At 34.0% G+C, this 18878-nt stretch overlaps 2 protein-coding genes across 5 annotated transcripts; one reads left to right on the top strand and one right to left on the bottom strand.

The window, feature by feature from the left end:
* Positions 1-30: 30 nt before the first annotated feature.
* On the top strand, positions 31-5263 carry LOC129800786 (V-type proton ATPase subunit G-like). The gene is made up of 3 exons (XM_055845425.1): positions 31-247; positions 316-416; positions 4594-5263. Exons 1-3 carry the CDS (start codon positions 166-168, stop codon positions 4762-4764), a joined length of 354 nt encoding a protein of 117 aa, XP_055701400.1. The 5' UTR covers positions 31-165; the 3' UTR covers positions 4765-5263.
* LOC129800776 (tumor protein D52) lies at positions 4962-18868 on the bottom strand. Of its 4 annotated transcripts, XM_055845403.1 has the most exons (5): positions 12605-13467; positions 9966-10248; positions 9101-9160; positions 8807-8957; positions 4962-5494 (listed from the first exon to the last, which is right to left on the bottom strand). In XM_055845403.1, exons 1-5 carry the CDS (start codon positions 13032-13034, stop codon positions 5375-5377), a joined length of 1044 nt encoding a protein of 347 aa, XP_055701378.1. In that variant the 5' UTR covers positions 13035-13467; the 3' UTR covers positions 4962-5374. The 4 variants fall into 4 exon arrangements, with proteins under 4 accessions (XP_055701378.1, XP_055701382.1, XP_055701383.1 ...); XM_055845407.1 differs by lacking the exons at positions 9101-9160; positions 12605-13467 and adding an exon at positions 18709-18868 and having other exon boundaries at positions 9966-10266; XM_055845408.1 differs by lacking the exons at positions 9101-9160; positions 12605-13467 and adding an exon at positions 18709-18868.
* Positions 18869-18878: the final 10 nt, after the last annotated feature.

Raw genomic sequence — 18878 nt, 5'->3', positions numbered from 1 at the left:
CGTGCAATCCCCCTGGCGGAAATTTCCATTACTATTTTTTGGGACAGTGTGACGTCATCGTGTTTTGCCACTTCGATCGGGGCAAAAAAAATTAGCATTCGCAGCGTGTTTTCTCAAGATTTAAGCCACTTTTGCCAGAGTCAGAGCAGTGATTGAGGTGGAAGGATGGCAAGTCAGACCCAGGGAATCCAGCAGCTGCTGGCAGCAGAAAAGAGGGCAGCTGAGAAGGTGGCTGAAGCGAGAAAACGTAATTTTTTTGGGGGGAGTTGATTCGTTAGGATTCAAAGCTGATTTTCCGTGTTTTCTGGCTTTCAGGGAAAGCTGTGAGACTGAGGAAGGCCAAGGAGGAGGCTCAGGATGAGATTGAGAAGTACAGGCAGGAGAGGGATCGCCAATTTAAGGAGTTTGAGGCCAAGGTAAGAAAACATTGTTATTCAGAAGAAATGCGAAGTTCCCTTTAATTTCGAGTACAGTGGATGCCACAAGAATGTGGACAGTTCTTTTTTTATTTTCTAAAAAAAAATCCGAGACAGATTGTGATAATTACGTATATTTAACAAAGTTTTGAGTGTTGAAAAATTTCTTCTAAAATCTAACCAAAAAAAACTACCAAAGAAATCATTTCCCTAACCTTTCTCTGCGAAGTTAGGATAATTTTGAACCTGAGAATGTGCTCAAAATTTAGTAAAAATTAATTGGAATTAAGATTTAGTTGGTTTAATCGATAAATGAATAAGAATTCTTCTGATAAAGAGAGAACTTGTAGATTTTACTACATAAACCTCACAAGAATCTCCTCAGGAGATTTTTTTTTATTAGGTTTGGGGTGTCGTACAAAATTATGAATGATAGAGATTCATATTCAGAAATCGGAATAATGCTGACCCTTCTGACTCACTTTCTGAATATTTATTTCACGAAAAATCAAATTCTCACTGCTTTTCCTTAAAAATGACATTTTCCAACTGGAATCCAATGGAAGGCAGTGGTGAATTCACATGTATATTATTCAGACATGCTTTCGTGTGTGTAGTTGTGAGTTCCTCGTCGAATAAAACTGAATTCACTTATGCTCCTATGATTATCATGAAAGAAAATGCATTATTATGCAATTTTTATTATTATTTATACTCAAGAGTAATTCATACAAGATGATAGGCGAATGGCATTAATAGACTTCGATCTTTTCAATGTGCAAGAGAAAATCTCAGAATAAAAATAATTCTAAATTTTACAAAAACCAATTCACTTCAATTAAATAAATTTATTGGGTTCAATACGTTCTCTGATAAAGGAAAAAGAACAAGAAATAAAGAAATTGAGTAAAAAAAACTCGTTTTTCGACAACATTGACGCAAAACTTCATAAAATTGACACTGATCTGTAAATTTTTAGACAGTTGACGAAGATGGTACAGCTTCAATGTAACTACACATCTTTTACTATATACACACCGAAATTTCTACTATTTTTGACCAATAATTATTGTTTCACAATCGTTTGAGTAAACAGTTGGTGTGTTTTTAGAAAATGAAATAAATCGAGTATAACGACGGTTCCATTCCTTATTACTCAGATTCCATACTATGCTATCTCAGAATAGCACTGAGATACACTTTTCCACACTTTAGATCCAACACCATGCAATTTTATTTGATCCCTAATCTAAACATTTCGTTTTGAGATTAACAATTTTAACCAAAAATAAAAAAGTTTAACAAGGAAAGGGTACCAATAAACCCACGTGTACTCCGGACCGCCATAGTGTTTCTCGTATTATGAACAGAATTCATGTGTACAAATGACACCTATTTTTAAATTAATTTCTGTAAACAGTAAAAACTCAAATTCACAGAAATAATTAGAAGAATCACTAATTTTTTCAATTGGCACACACAAAAATACCAAATGACGTTTCTGGTTAGGTTGAGACGTATTTATCATTTTAATTCATTTATTAATATTTTTGAAAGTGTGAATGTAATTAAAATAATATTTAAAATCTTAATTTTATCTTTATTTTTATTTCAATTTCTGAATCTCTATTATTTAATAAAATGTTGAAAACATATTTTTTACAGCCTAGAGAACATCAAATGTTGAATTACAGTAAAATTTTGCAATTAAATAAAAAAATTAAACTAGAACTTCTGAGAAATAATTTGAAATTTGAATATTTTGCGCAATTTATTTCGCATGGGATTAAATGCAATTAATGAAATAATCAGTTATTATCAAAAAGAATCAATTTTCAAAGAATTTCTTTTTATAAGAGAAACTAATTTAACAATTTAATTTTTACTCTGTGAATTCTTCCTCAAAATAGCAAATTCATCCATACCCATAGCACTTGGTAAACTTTTGTTATGTTGTTTACATTATTTTTTATTCATTTCTCAGACAATTTTGTAAGTAACTTTTCCATTTTTCAACAATGAATTAGATAGGTATAGATAGATATTTGTAATAGAATTGTAGCTCTATTATGTACCTGATTTTTTTTTACATGTATATGGCGTTTTGCCGATACATTACAATAAATAATAATAACACTGTGCGACAAAATTTAGGTTTTTGTGGGTGTCTTTGACGAGAGTGCAAAAACTTGTTAGAGGGTCATTTAAGGATCTCAAGTCTGAAATCCGTTTGTCCGGGTCACGTCTGGATTTTTGAAAAAATGCATTTTTAGTTTTTTTCTGTTTTCTAAAATTCAAAAATTTATATCTCCGGTTCTAATTATCCGGTGGTAGTCACATAAAGCTAAAATGACGCGTAATTTCATTCTCTATAACTCTTGTGAACATATCAAGAACCTACGATGAAAATAAAGTATATTTTTTTAAAATTATTTGAAAAAGTGCACCCAAAATTGTGCGTTTTTCTGTGTTTTTTCCATTTTCAAATAATTATCCCACTTAGATAGAACATTTTATATGCCAACTACTATGCCTAAAAGTGTGTGAATTTAATATTCTTTCACATCTTTTTCATTTGAATTTTCTATCTTAATTTGTTTATTCACAATAATTTATTGAAAATAAAGTACATTAAAATCTCTTATTATATATAATTATTTGGTATCTTTGTCTAACCTACTGAAGAGCATTCTCTTTTGCACTCTCACTGACACATTTCATATAAAAAGAGGTGCAGTGAAAGGAAGAGACATATATAGAAATAGAGAGAGAAGAATAGTTGTTATCAGTGCCAAACAACTATTCTTCTCTCTCTATTTCTATATAAGTCTCTTTCTTTCATTTCAGCTCCTTTTATATGGAATGTGTCAGTGAGAGTGCAAAAGAGAATGCTCTTCAGTAGGTTAGACAAAGATACCATATAATTATATATAATAAGAGATTTTAATGCATTTTATTTTCAATAAATTATTGTGAATAAACGAATTAAGATAGAAAATTCAAACTAAAAAGATATGAAAGAATATTAAATTTACTCACTTTTAGGCATAGTATTTGGCATATAAAATGTTCTCTCTAAGTGGGAGAATTATTAGAAGATAGAAAAAACACAGAAAAACGCATAATTTTGGGTGCACTTTTTCAAAAAATCTTTAAAAAATACACTTTATTTTCATCATAGGTTCTTGATATGTTCACAAGAGTTATAGAGGATGAAATTACGCGTCATTTTAGCTTTATGTGACAACCAACGGATAAATAGGACCGGAGATATAAATTTTTGAATTTTAGAAAACAGAAAAAAACTAAAAATGCATATTTAAAAAAATCCAGACGTGACCCGGACAAACGGATTTCAGATTTGAGATCCCTAAATGACCCTCTAACAAATTTTTGCACTCTCGTCAAAGACACCCACAACGTGTCGCACAGTGTAATAATAATATATCTCAATATCTCAGCCTTTAAATCATTTTATAAACTTTAAACTTGAACAATTACAACAAACTTTTTTCAAATGTAACCAATGCCCGAATTAAAAAGTATCCCGATCTTAAAAGAGCTGAATTAGCGAGAGTGAATTCCACACGAAAATCTCGCCTGATTGTAGGCATGTGGGAAAAATGGGCGAAATATAACGGAGAGAAACTCACGTAAAATCTTCTCTCACAAAGTGGAGGATACAGACTCTGTCTGCCTTCGGAGCACTCCACACATTGGGAGTAGTTTCCACCCAAAAATTGATTTTTTAACGAAAATCGTCTGCGCTATGTAAAAACGTCAAGATTTTGTCAAAAATCCAATTTTTGACGAAAATTTGTCCGGCCTCTACACATTGGGAGCAATTTTTGTCAAAAATTGCTTTTTTGAAGGAAATTCCCTGCAGCGTTGTAGGGGGAAACGTCAAATTTCTGTCAGAAACGCAGTTTTTGACGAAAATTGCTCCCAATGTGTAGACGCCTGTGTAAAAGCTTTTATGTAAATTTTATAATTTTTATAAAATCTTTTCAAAAACTCATCTCCTTTTCATCTCAAATTAATTTAACAAATACTCACGTTGGATTTTTTGATAAAAATTATTCCGTCCCAATTCTTGTGTCCACCACTGTAATCTGCTTTTCTCAATGCCACTCTCACTTTGAATCTTGTCCCTCCTTCTGCGCGTCTGACCTCACAGTACATGGGCTCGAGGGAGGGCGTAGCTGCCAAGATCGACGGAGACACGAAGGTGAAGATTGAGGAGATGAACAGGATGCTGGTGGCCAACAAAGATGCCGTCGTCCAGGAGCTCCTGGACCTCGTCTACGACATCAAGCCGGAGATGCACAAAAACTACCAACACAAGTAAGAGCAACCCCAAAAGCTGGGAGGATGCGTCAGGAGATCTGTCCAGGAGAGATATTCCCATGACAATTGAAAAGCCAAAGGCAAAATTTCGATGTGTAAATTCGTTCAAAAAAAATCGTCTCAAAGTAGTTTAGAAAATATCGCCAGAATCTCAAGGTTTATCAATGTGGAGAGAGAGACGTGCAATGAATATGTAAATTGATTTAAAACATTTATTTTAGCCATATAAATCTGCAATTGCCGTATATAATTGAAATGTAAGATAGAGCTTTTTTTTCTCCCAGCTTATTCTTTTTTTTTTCTTAGTTTCTCCCAGCCACACACACAATTTTTTTTACGTTATATTTCTTTATGTAAATTCACCATTTAGGCACAATTATTTTTGTTGTTAAAAGACAATTATGACATTATATAATTCTCTCTGTGTGCAGGAATCGTGTAGAGAAAAAAATATATTTAAAAAAAAATGAAATTCAATAAAGTTTCAACGTTCAACAGTGGACTCTCTCTCTTAATTCCTCTCTTCTCTCCTGTCTTCCTGGTCGGGATTAAATCGCTTTGTTTCTGCATAAGAAAATAGATGTAGGGCCTGCTGAAAAGTATCTCCCCGTCTACTTTAGAGGCTTCTCTTCCGGAATGGTGGGCGATTGGGGGGCGGTTGAAGTTCTCGAATCCTCGTGGTAGTCGCTAAAACTATGGACGCTATTGGAACGGCTATTGGACACTTTTGTCTGCAAGGATAATGCAAAAAAAAAATGAATTGATACCCAAGTAACAAAATAGAACAAAAATAACAATATTTCGTCCGTCATTAAATCAGCACAGATTTTTCCGAAAAGGGTTCTTAATATTGGAAACAGCGTATTCGTAATATTATCGTTCATTTCCCAAAGAAAAACATCAAGGGTAAATTTACTTACGAAGATCTTACGTTTATTTGACTTTAATGTGACTCATGGGAACAGTGTTCAATTTAGGATGATTAACTAACGAATGGAGCATTTTAATTCACAAATGGTATATTTTTCTTAAATTCTTTATAATTTTTAAGCCTTAGAACCCACAAAAATAAATATAACACGAAATGGTATCCACATATACAGATCATAAATTTTTATTGAATTTAAAATTTTACTGGTGTTACAAATAGAAAATTTGTCAGAAAAATTCCAAAAATTTCGAATTTTACGACTTTTTCATATGGGTTTTAGGAACTGTTATCCTCGTGCAATCATTATAAATTTTGTGACAATAACATAACATTAGATACTCTTTCATTTGGTAAAAGTTTTAAAATGATTGCATTTGGTTTTATACCAAAACTAAAAAATCACCTAAGGAAAAATATACCATACTTTTGTACGGAAAATGTATGAGAATGCTCCGCCCTGTGTTCAATTAAAGATATAGGGTAAATTAAGCTAATTCAAAACCTGCTTCAAATGGAATTTTTTCGCTACTCCAAATGGAAACATCATTGTTTTCATGATAAATACAGTACTAAATTATAATATTTATATACTTTCTATACCACAGTTTCAATATTTAGTTAATTTTGCTCCAAATAAAGCAAAAATCTATTAACCCATTCAGTCAATGTACCAGAAATACTTGAGATAGAATGTTCATATTTTGGGATTAGTTTCCTACAGATTAGTAGATGAATTTTTTGAAAAGAAATTTTTTTTATCTATTATGGGAGCGCGGGGAGCCTCTGCCAAACACACGTCTTAACGGTCACTGAATTTAAATTCTGTGCATTAATTCATTACAAACTCTATTGATTTAGATAGAGTAACTATCCAAGAAAACACATTGGCAACCAGAATTCAAATCAGGAAAGAGGAAAGAGGCCAATTTTAACAAATTCGACGAGATGTCGTATTTTCCGTCCGCCATTTTGAGCCAAAATTTTGCATGACCTTCCGCGAAGCAAGAAAACAATAACAAAATGTATTTTCATCTCTGTCGGACTATTTTTCTCAAGTAATTGAATAACTAACGTTACTAAAAATCCATTCCCGACAGCAAATCGGATAAAAATTGCCCAGAAATAAATAATCAAAAATCACTCAATTTGCGTATGATGTATAATACCATGGTAAGGAATGGGTTAATATTCACAAATTTTAATTTCTTAATTTCCAAGAAAAATTAAAAGTGTACCTTTTTCACCATCGACTTTTTCATCGATCGACCATGTTTTCCAATGAAAACCACAATGAGGTGACTGTTTATTCGTTTTGTTTAACATTTAGGGGAAAGGCTCATAATTTTGTCCAGTTTCTTATTTTGGACACTTTGAGGATAAAATTGGACACTAAAAATAAATTGATTAAAATGATGGATTTTTATTCCAATATTTGATGAATAATGAATTCTATAATAATATTTGTTCTTTTTGGAAGATTTTAACACAAAATACGTTAAATTTTGAATATGATTTGAATTGAAATTGCTTTGTTGAAAATTCAGTGTGAGCAATTGCTTACGAGAAATATGGCAGAACTTTGTGTTTACTTCAGTTCTTATTTAGCTGTGGTGAAGTACTAACAATGTTTCTTCGCTTTTTTTGAATGATATTATTGAATATTCATTGAAAATTGTGTTGATTTGCCTTGTGAATTAGATTTTTCGTGTGAAAAATGGGAAATGTTTTAAGACATTTACCAGTGAGGTGATGGCTCTTATTTTGGACAGGTGTTTTTCTCACGAAATTTCGTGAAGTTTTAGCTTTTGTGATGACTAGGTTGGACAAATGCCTGGAGAAACAAAGGAGCATCATCTCTACGAAAGAGATGTAGCGAGAAATGCCTTGAAAGGCTCCCGGAAAGGTCAGGGAATGAGCGAATCTGCACGTACTTGGAGTATCGAAGTCAACTCACTTTAATGAATGATATGGAAAGTTTCCGGGGTTCTTGTGACATTCTACGTTTCCCTTACATGAACAGGAAGAGGACTTGGTAAGATTGGTTCATCAAATGAAGAACAATGGGCATCCTATTGAGGCGGATTAGCTGTCCAAATTTACAGCCAAGTTGTTCAAATTAATAACCAAGTTGTCCAAAATAAGAGTCAAATTCACCTCTACATATCAATTCATTTTTAAACGTATTAAAACTAATTTTAGTAAAAATAAGACGATAGCTAGCCAAGTTTCTAAACAAACCTTCTGAAAAGAGAGTAACAAAAAAAGTCAATTAGTATTGAAAATATCGCACTTCAAACTTGGAACTTCGATGCTTATAAGCAGACTGTCCAAAATTATGAGCCATTACCCTATGATTTTTTTGGAGAGATTTTCTTATTGTTTTAGATGGGAAAGAAGAAAAGACCAGGAATAAAAACAAATCCTGCGCTCAAGAGCAACTCAACAAGGTTTTGGAAGCCTTTCGTCGCGGTTTCACTTACAATGTTTGTCTCCAATTATACACTTTTCCTTGTCTCCATTTGGATTAATATGTTTCCAATTGAAGCATTTTACACTCACGTATTTTTCTTGTATTTAAGAAGTTTCCAAATTATATTTAAAGAATTTTCACTACACAGTAACATTCTAGAATAGTCAAGGAGCAAATTAATGTAATTCTCTTCAGAAAAAATATGAACTTAATGTGTTGAATCTTCTGTCAAAATTAAAGTGCCTTGAAATAGTTTTGAATTAGGACATTTACCCTACAATCATGGGCGATAATTTTCAAATTTATCAATAAAAATATTGTAGTCATTTTGAAATAAATATTCGTAAGTAGAAAAGTCTTTAAAAGTTTTATGGCTTTTTTTAATAATAAAAATAATATTAATCTAATTAAAAACCTGCTCCAAATGGAAATTTCTCGCTACTCCAAATGGAAACATCATTGTTTTCACGATAAATACAGTACTAAATTATTATATTTATATAATTTCTATACCACACTTTCATTATTTAGTTAATTTTGCTATTTTTTTTTTAATTTAGATTTTTTTTAATAATAAAAAATCCATTTGATAGAATTTTTAGTAAAAGTTTTGACAGATAGAAAAAAAGTCTCCAAAAATACCTTGACATTCTCGTAGGCAGATCCAACTCGTTCTTCGAAGGACTTGAAGGACTCTGAATTCTTCATTTGACTGATTTTCGATGAGAGACCCCCAAAAAGTGAAGATGTCTTCTCGGCTGTTGATTTGAAGACGTTTTCTGTCTTCTGGTAGCTGAAACACAAAAGTCTCCAATCAGTAAGAAAAAGTCTCCAAAGATCACTTTTTTTCATCTAAATTGAAAAAGGAACGTGCACAAAATGCCGGAAAATGCTTTTTAAATCTAAAAGACACCAAAAATAAATAAAATTACTTACATTGGGGCATCCTGGACAGCTTTTGTGAGACTGCCAACTTTTGTCTCGACCGTCTGATATCTGTTTAGCACCCAGACCCAATATTTTGCCCAAAGATTTTTCATTTTTGTTTTTTAAGAGTAATGAACAAAAGAGCAGAAGACGAAGCGCAAACAGAGAACAAAAAGATATTAAGAAGAAAAATAACAGGTAAGCTATATTGTGAAAGAAAATTTCTCAAATGAAATGATCTATGAAACTATTAAAAAAAAAAGAAAAAATATATGGGAAATTATTAAAAAAAAAAGAGACCATCACCTAATGGAATTCCAAATACCAACTAACAAATGCAAGGGTTCTAAATTATTTTTTTCTATTGTGTGCTATTTTTTCTAAACTATTGCACATTGATAGTTTATTTACTTTTGTTTCCAAACAATTTGCAACGTGTTTTGTATTTTTTTTTTCAGAATGTTATCGCGGAGACGGCAATAAAGGAGAAAAATTAAATAAATGCGCCAACAGAGCGATAAAATGATATATTGCAAATTAATCATTTATTTTATTGCCTTGAAAATTAATCAGAATAGAACTGCCATAAAGAAGATATTGAGAAAGCAATTAGGACAAATTGTGATTGCCAATTCAATATCCAAAACATAAAAATAGAAATTGTTGTTTTAAACATTTTAATTCAGGTTTAAAAGTGCCAAAAACGAGAAATAATAAAATATTTTTGAGGTTAAGGTACTTTTAAAATGTAAGGTTATGTTTGATATAACCTATAAAAATTGGGAACGCAAAACTGAATAAACCATCAACGTTTTAGGAAAAATTGGTGCAAAAACCTTTTAATGAACCATGAAAGGGATTCAAAAGCACTTACACGTTGCTCTCCTTGACATTTTTGACGCCCTGGTTCAAGTCATCAGTGATCTCCTTCCACACCGTGATGCCCAGCTTCCTTTTCATCTCGCTGGAATGGCGAACTTTGGAAGCCAGAACCGTGCGCAGAGTTGTGATCTCCTCCTCAACGCGGGACAGTTCCTGGCTCCATTCGGCCTTCTGGCGCTCCTGCTCCTCTATCGACAGTCCCGCCAGTTCGTCCACCACATCAACGGCAGATCCCACAGATCCGGGAGATGCGTCGGACAGCTTCGCCGAATTCTCTGCAAAACCATAGTCCTCTGTGTAAAAAAGAAATCCACCACATCGGGCCCTTCTTTTAATGTTCTCGAAATTGCTCATGGAACCTCTTCCCATGGGCAAATAATCCCCGAACACAATAGCATTTCAATCAAGGCGAATATCATTCCAAAATTGACATAAAATCGATGGCTGTTTATATTGAAATCACGAAATGAGGAGAATTGAAAACATGAAACCTGTCTGAAACATTGAGTTGCAGTAATAAAAAAACAGTAATATTTTGTAAATAATAAGCTCTAGGGCAGGCCTGAGCTAAAAGAAAAGCCGAAAAGAATTTGGTGGTGCCAGTTGGGATTCTTCGAAATGCCGCGAAAATTCACGCAGAGAAAATGAGAGGTTTTTTAATGTGAAAATTGTTTAATTCCTTAAAGATAAGTCATTTTCACAAGAAAATCCTTTTAATAATATAGTTGAATACAGTTATTTGGGTTAATTGTGAATAATTGTCGATATTACAACAAAAAACATTGGGATGAAATTTTGAGCTGGAAGACTCATATTCTTTTGAGCTGTCCCAAAATTCAGGATAAGTTTGAGAAAAACCCTTTTGTACAACACTATTTTTGGTTAATAAGGAATGCAAAAATACATATTACAAGAAGGGACACGACCTGCTAATAAGGATAAAATAGAGAAGAAAATATTTTGTCGCATTTCAGAGATTTTTTGCAACCGCAGCGCCGCCAGACGTTTGTCAATTGAATTAATTGTGTCTCTATCTCTCTCTCACAGTTGAATTGCGCGCGATTTAAGAACTTTCCATTTGAAGTGATGTTTGCATTTAATTTCTTATTGTATTTCTGCAAGATTAAAAGAAAAGGGTGTGTAGTGAACATCTATCCGTCTTTCAACAAAGATATCAAGAAGACAATGTCTTTCTATATGAGTTTTTATTTCTGTTATGCCTTTTTGGCGCAAAAATTTTTATCATGGCACCGTGAATGAGCGGGATTAGTGTTACCAGGGTTACCAGTATTTTAAGTTGGGTTATGTTTTTTAGTACGCGACATGCAATGTTATCTTAATTATTTTAATATTTTTGACAATGTTTATTGAGTTGTGATAATTGTGATCCATAATGAAGAGAGCGAGGACAATGGCAAAGAAAGTGGAAGCCGTCGAGCAATTTCAATACTAAAAGTCATTGATAATTTTAAAAAATGACATGGACTATAGTGCGACCCAAGTGTCAAATCTGGAACCAAATATGGACTATAGCGAGACTCTACTGTACTTGCAATCGCAGCAATGATTAGTCAAAGCTATCCAAGACAGTCGAGTTCCTCAATTTTGAACTCCTCAAATTTGAACGACGGTTGAGTTCAAAATGTAAAATTTGAGGTTATGTGAAGAAAGTTTTGCGTGGAGTCTGAATTAGAACTATTTTTCTCTGGTGTTTCTTCAATAATTTCGTTTTATATTAAGTTCCTCAACAAATTCCATTTATTTCATAATAAATGACATTGATTCTCTAAAGTTATTTATCTTAATTTATGGAAAATGCATTTCACATGAATTCCGTTACGTTTTTGAAAACATTGTTCAAATTTAAGGAGTGAGAAATGTCATCTATACCCCCCAAATGTTCAAATTTGAGGAACTCTACTGTATTTTGTTTGACGCATTAATGTGCTGACAAGCTTCCCTTTTATTATTATTATTTTAAGTCCCAATTGGGTTGCTCAGAATCAAAAGAATCTATACTGTATGTATTTTTCTATTAAAATAGCCTTGTTTTTCCCTGAGGAGTTCAAAGCTATTATTTTTCAAAATCTCAAAATTTTTCATAAAAGTTAGTAATAGTACTAACTTTCAGTATAAAAAAATTAACAAAAGCATTAAAATTTAGTTGAATACTTTACTAGAATTTGCTAAATTTAGGTCCTCTATTGTTCCCCACGAACAATGATCTGTTTCATTTTCATTCTTTAATTTTTCTATGTTTTCAGGTTTCGCACACATTCTGGCTTCGAATACTATATTGTTTTTTTCACATTAACTAGTTTTAAGTCACACATTTCCTGAAAAAGTAAAGTTAGATTCATTGAAGGAATATGGAAAAAAATATGAAAAGTTCAAAGCCAGAGTGTGTGCGAAGCCTGAAACCTTCCCCTATTTAGCAAAATTAATCTAATTATTTTTTTTTGGCTTAACACTCGGCTCTAAAGTGTGAAAGATAAATGTAGTAGGAACTTCTGGAACCCAAAAAACAATTGAAACAAATCCCACTAAGGTCTTTTGAGTGATTTCGAGAACAAAAGGACCCTTTGGAAGAGAACATTTGCAGGACAATGTTTGTCCAACGAGATTTTGTACCAACGTCTCCAAAGTGAAGGAATTTCTTGTAGTTGTCATTGCTGGAAATACGAGCGAGATATGGCTTTGAGAAGTCAATGAATGTCACTTTCACATCTCTCAGTTTCTTCTTCGTCAGCAACCGTATCCTCCTGGCCCTGGACAATCGTCCTCCTCCAGAATTTCCGGACGTCGTGGCCGGAATAAATTCCGCTTCAACTGTTTGCAGTTCATCATCGGGCACTCCGAGCAATTGATCGAGGGTCAGTGATCTCAGATAGAGTTCAGTTTCTCGTGACCATTCACATCCACCACTGCCCTCGTCCTCCCCAAAGAGACTCCGATGATCAAATTCTGTCACCTCATCCAGCGATGGCGTAGCCCCATTTTCCAATCTCGGAAAATAGGGATCTTCAATGTACTCCAAACTGGGCGGATCATCTTCACCCATTTTCTCACATGCACTCTCTTCTTTCACTTCCAACTTTCACAGCCTCTCTTGCCTCGCCACATCCTCTTCCACCTCCCAAAGAAAACTCCCTCACAGCCTCCCTGAGTATCCCTCCCTGATCTCAATTCCACAAATCCCTCAGAACTTAATCAACTTCTTTCAACCACTTTTAGCACTTTTCTCTTTCTCACTTCAAGACATTCACGAGCACAATGAGAAACGTAACAGGTTTCTAAAATTTTCTTTGCTTTTTTTTTCTTCTTCATAATTCCCTCCTCAAGAGCAAATTGCGCTCTCTTTGGCTCTCCTTCTCTTTCTTTCTTTGCCAACACGTCCACTCTTTCCCGCACAACACTTCTCTTGTTCAACAATTCGCCAATGGTGCCAACTCTTCTGTTGATTTTCTTTTCTCTTACCTTTTTGTTGTTTCGTTTGTTTCTTCAATAAAAGACGTGCAATTGAAAAGATCGAAACGATCGAAATTGAAGGTACTGATTGTTAGAAGTACAGTTTGATTTTGAGTATAGAAAAAAAGTCCAAGAATTTTTAATTAAAAATATCTAATTGTTATTAAACTCAAAATAAATTAATTAATTTCGACAATGAAGCATATAAATTTTTGAAGCATAAAATTTAGGTCTATTTAAATTAGTATATATTCTATTTCGAAAAGTAGTTTTCGAAATAAAAATTATCCAATGAGTTTTATATCCGATTTTTTTTGCCTACTTTCCGGCGTGTAACATCTTTTTTGAAAATCTCAATGTTCGAATAATTTTCGAAAATCTACGCTTTAGCCGTATCCATTTAGTGTCTTCACACGAAAAACGTATTTTTGATCTTTTCGATCTTGCACAAGGTGAACAAAAAATCTCTGAAATATAGGACTGTCACCATTAAATTCCTTGGGTCCATATTAGGGGATATACCAAGTTTCATTAACCAACTCGATTTCGAGTTGGAGGACTTTCCTTGTTAGTTTTTTGCATTATTAAGAAGTTTTAATAATATGCCCAAATTTGAGAGAGTGTACTGTACTCTATTAGATTGCACCTTTTCTAACACACGTTTCTTGCGTTCCATTTGAGATTTTGCTATACACCTCTCTAGCCGTCTTTTCTTACTCCTAGTATGAATATAACTCCACATTTAAAGTTCCAAATTGCCCCACTTTACCCTCCTAATAAATCATAAATATTCCCAAATTATTATAGAGTTAACAATTAAACCTGAAATACCCATAAAGATAAGTTTTCTAAGCTTTGACTTTAATTAAGACCATAAGTCTTGACATTAAAAAGTCATGTAATGTACTTCGCTATGTATTCCTCTGAATTAAAAACAGATACGAAAGAAATTCTGCCGTTATCGGCACGATCCCGGCCAGATTAATGCTTTTATGTTCGATTTAATCGTCTGTTTAAATAATATCTATAAATTTGGGATATTCGAGTAATGGGACCGAAAATGACAGATTAAACCAAATGCGAAAAGGGGAATATGTATTTGACTTTGTATTTGACAGCTGCCACTTGAATATTGAAGGGCGCAGTGTACAGTGCAGCTCCATTTGTGTAAAAGAATCCTAACTAGGATCATTTACTTACCGCAAGAACCGTTTGGAACCGAACAAACGTCAAATGAAACTTGTACGGAAAAGTATTCTCCCTTCGAACGTTCATACCTTCGAATAATGTGAATTTTCTTTTACTTTTCCTAAAAGAGTTACGTATTTCTTAAATATTAGTTATAGCTTATTATCAATTATTAATAATTATGTAATAATTATGTGTATGTCTGTTCAAAGAAAATTCACATTATTTGAAGGTATGAACGTTCGAAGGGAGAATACTTTCCCCTACGGCAATGGTCAATGGATTTATGCACACCCCTTATGGATTTATGGCTTACACCATTGGAATTCAATAAGAAAAGTTACAGTTTCATCAGGATAATTATATGATCCTCTCCGTCTACACATTATGAGCATTTTTTAAAAAAATTCTTTAAAAAATTTTTAAAAAAAACTGTTTTTTAAAAATTTTTTTAAAAAAAAAATGCCTCCACACTAGACTTAATTTTTGTAAAAAATTTCTGACAGATTACTCTCAGCATTTCGCTTGGGATTATTTTTCATGAAAATTTGTCATTTGAGTGGTGGAAAAAGTGTGAAAAGTGTTTGTTGGAATTCCCTGGGATAGTTGTTAGTGAATGTTCGTGGAAAATTTTCCAAAATTGCAAAAGTGCAGTGTTTTTCTACAGAAGTTGTTCCCAGTGGAATCAATATTCCGGAGTGTGTGAACATAACCTCAAAATGTTGTTTTTCCCTAAAAATTTTGTGTGACTATCGCAGTTATTTATGTACAGAAATTGTTTTTCTTTGTGATAATCTGGAAACCAAGACATGCTCATCAGAAGAACCGCAGAAATTACTCGGAAGGACAAATTTGTTACCAGGAACAATGGGTAGAGTGGAGAAGAAGGTGTGCAGCTCAAAAGATCCTAGATTCCATTGATCAGCAGCTCTTTCTGGAAAAGCTTCAGGACTTCAGGAAAACTTATGGATACGTTTGGATGAACAGGAGTATTTGTAACCAAGAACATTGACGTAAGTACTATGAATATGCTAAAAAAAAACTCGCTGATTTTATTGCAAAGCTGTTCCTGCAAAAAATTCAGGACTACAATTGGAAGAGCATGATAGTGGATGAGGGGAAGGACTTTGAGGAATAATTAGAAAGTGCTTCACCAAAGTTCCTGCAAAAATTGATCCAGTGCAACTCTACAAATTTGATTCCGGATACTGGATGACACTGATTTGATTCCGGACACTGGTGATAATTATGATAAATTTTATGAAAAATAAATTCTCATATCTTGGTTTCCAATCCGAAATCTTTTATTGGTTATCCGGTGTACATTAAAGCCTTCTCCCTCTATCCAGGAGGATAGAGGGAGAAGGCCCTCTATCTAAGCAGGAGTCCCATGGAGGAAGCAAAAGTTTGTAGCCATCTCATCCTTGTGCTTCCGGATGGGAACATTTCCATCGTGGTTGAAAAGGAGGAATGATGGGAGGTGGTTCTGGGGCTTCAAATGATGGGCTGTGGTAACTACGGATGACTCTTGTATGTACTAGGATCTCCTCAGTGGCTCTGAATAGGTCTATTGTCTTGATTGATTTACCAGGTTCATGTTCCAAAATTTTTCAATTTCCTTCTTTCCATTCATGTTTTAATTTGGTGCACGAGGTTACTGTACCATAACAATCTTCAAGAATACACAGACATCACAACTTTCGGCAACGTCAAAAGAAAAATCAGCGAAAATGTTCCTCCAAAGCTGGCTTTGATTCCACCTGGAACAACTTCTGTAGAAAAACACTGCACTTTCGCAATTTTGGAAAATTTTCCACGAACATTCACTAACAACTATCCCAGGGAATTCCAACAAACACTTTTCACACTTTTTCCACCACTCAAATGACAAATTTTCATGAAAAATGTCTCGAGTTGCTGTGATTTTTTAAAAAATTCTTTAAAAAACTGTTTTGTAAAAAATTGTCCCAGTGTGTAGAGGCATTTTTTTAAAAGAATTTTTTTAAAGAAAAAACCTTGATTTTTTAAAAAAATGGGTCGTTTTTTTACAAAATCGCCTACACACTATACAAATTTCTGTAAAAAATCCAGTTTTTTTAAAAAAAATTTCACTAGTCTGGAGGCGATTTTTTTAAAGAACTTTTTTTAATGTCATTTTTTACAGAATTTTTTGATAATGTGTAGACAGCTGAAACCTTTTTTTGATTGCAAGATGCTTCAAAGCTTAACTCTTTCCGGACCACAACATATCCAGCGAACGAATTTCAGTAAAACTCACTTTATTGTAAGTCTTAGTGGTCAAATATATTACTTTTGTAGAGAAAGAATTTTCTCCGCCTCTGGGAAATTGGAAAACTCATGGGAACTCTCGTCCCCAAAAGAACGAAAAGGAGACAAACTTCAATTTTCCAAAAGCCAATAATATCAATTTTGTGAATTATTTTTGCGTGTCAAATAACTCCTTTACAATGTTGATCACTAAAACAAGAAGAATTATTGACCAGTATCTTGTGGGATGTCCAGGAAGTGCTAAAAAAAAGACACCCAGCTCCTGCTTGCCAACAGATTACTCATAATATTTTACACAAAAACACTTTAAAACACATTTCTCTCAACACGATGTTATTGCAGACACATTAAGCTTTCTCAAAAGCCTAAAAGACACTTCTGGACAATCAGAATTCACCAAAATCAGGAAGAATAGGAAAAACTTCCTAAAAAACAAATTGTTGTTTCCATGGGTACCCAGTGTCCCAAAAGAGACGAAAGAGTTAAAAGCCTATTGCTAAAGTTGCACAGCCCTAAATCGTTTCCAAATACGAAAGCTTTGTTTAATTCTCGCTAGAAGATGCTTAGATTATTCAAAATATGTTACTTTGAAGTGTGTTTGCATTTGCAATTGAAGCTTGTTTATTATGCAACATCCCGCCAACAGTCTCCAATTCCCAAACGAGAACAAAGTTATTAAATCACCCCAAAATTTGATAAGCACAATGAGCGCCTTGATAATGAAAAGTTCCCTCCAAAAACTCAATGGCGCGATTAAATGATTGCTCTTTCTGTGGTTTCCCGACCTTTGAAGCTCCTGACTCACAATTCGTCACTGATACCCCTCTGATACCAAAGAAAACTATTTACATAATTTATCAACACGAGAACATTTCAAAGTTATCAACAGGGCTATTTCTGTCCAAAATTATGATGTTTCTTCTTTGTTTTATCTGCAACAAAGGAACATTCTTTTGCTGCATTCCAGCGGAATCTGCTAAATTGCATGGAGATGGTGGAATCCTTGGATTCTTCAGTGCCCTAACGGGACTTTTTCTTGTCTTCTCACAAAAATTATTTCACACTTTGATTTCTAAACTTGGTCTTGGGCGGTTCTTTGGTCTTCCTGAGAGCTTCTCAGATCAATTTCAGAGACATTGTGGACTTTTCTTTGGCCCATGGAAGCCACATCAATGTTTCTCTCGCTCTCTCGAGTGCTCTTGGTCTTCTTTTTCACCTGAATCAGCCTTTGGAACGTGGCTAGTCTCCACGTCCGGCTGCGTGTGTATGCGTGTGACTCCACAAATACCAATTTGTGGCTCCAAAAGCCGCTGGGAAGAGCACAAGAACCCGAGAAGTCTTCCCAAAAAATCTTCCGTGACTCATCGATCCGGGAACTTTTCCCATTTCTCCTCACTCTGCCCACATTCTGGCCCATTTGCAGTTGGATATCTCGTGATGTAAGATACACATGCAATTAGCATCATTTGCAACCTCCGACGATTGCTGGGAGATAATTTATGGAGGTTTTTCTTCCCAGGAAAAACAATTGGTGACATTTTTGAACTCTGAACTCCTCCCAACAATCTCTCGCAAATCTGCGATTTTCCCGACTTCTAGCCCATTATTTGCCCAACAAACTACCTAAAGACCTCACCACGAGCCCCTCAATTGCGGATTATCGGGATTTTGTGGAAAATATTATCAGAAAATGAGCATTTTGATAAAAATCAAACCAGGTAACAAGAAACCTCTCTAACTCCTAAAACTACAAGATTTCCCGGATTTCCTGCAGGAATTTTTCCACCCACCTGTTGGCGATTTATCCATGATGTATTCTGTAACACTCTCCACCAAAAATAACCGCTACTTTTAGTGAAAAACACTTGAAAAACTGCGTATTATCACGCTGCACTTCTTAACACTTTCAACACCTCCACGGTATTCTTCTTCTTCCACTGGCAATCGCGATTTCTGCACT

Source organism: Phlebotomus papatasi, chromosome 2 (genome assembly GCF_024763615.1).
Source record: "Phlebotomus papatasi isolate M1 chromosome 2, Ppap_2.1, whole genome shotgun sequence".
Lineage (NCBI taxonomy): Eukaryota > Metazoa > Arthropoda > Insecta > Diptera > Psychodidae > Phlebotomus > Phlebotomus papatasi.
This window is presented reverse-complemented; position numbering and strand designations above follow the sequence as displayed.

Excerpts from the sequence above, each read along its gene's own strand:
- LOC129800786 (XM_055845425.1), top strand. The coding sequence starts at position 166 with ATGGCAAGTCAGACCCAGGGAATCCAGCAGCTGCTGGCAGCAGAAAAG. Across the intron at positions 248-315 it reads GGTGGCTGAAGCGAGAAAAC|GGAAAGCTGTGAGACTGAGG; the intron begins GTAATTTTTTTG and ends TCTGGCTTTCAG. Across the intron at positions 417-4,593 it reads TTAAGGAGTTTGAGGCCAAG|TACATGGGCTCGAGGGAGGG; the intron begins GTAAGAAAACAT and ends CTGACCTCACAG.
- LOC129800776 (XM_055845403.1), bottom strand. The coding sequence starts at position 13,034 with ATGGGTGAAGATGATCCGCCCAGTTTGGAGTACATTGAAGATCCCTAT. Across the intron at positions 10,249-12,604 it reads CCTTCACTTTGGAGACGTTG|AGAATTCGGCGAAGCTGTCC; the intron begins GTACAAAATCTC and ends ATGGTTTTGCAG. Across the intron at positions 5,495-8,806 it reads CTGCCTACGAGAATGTCAAG|ACAAAAGTGTCCAATAGCCG; the intron begins GTATTTTTGGAG and ends TTATCCTTGCAG.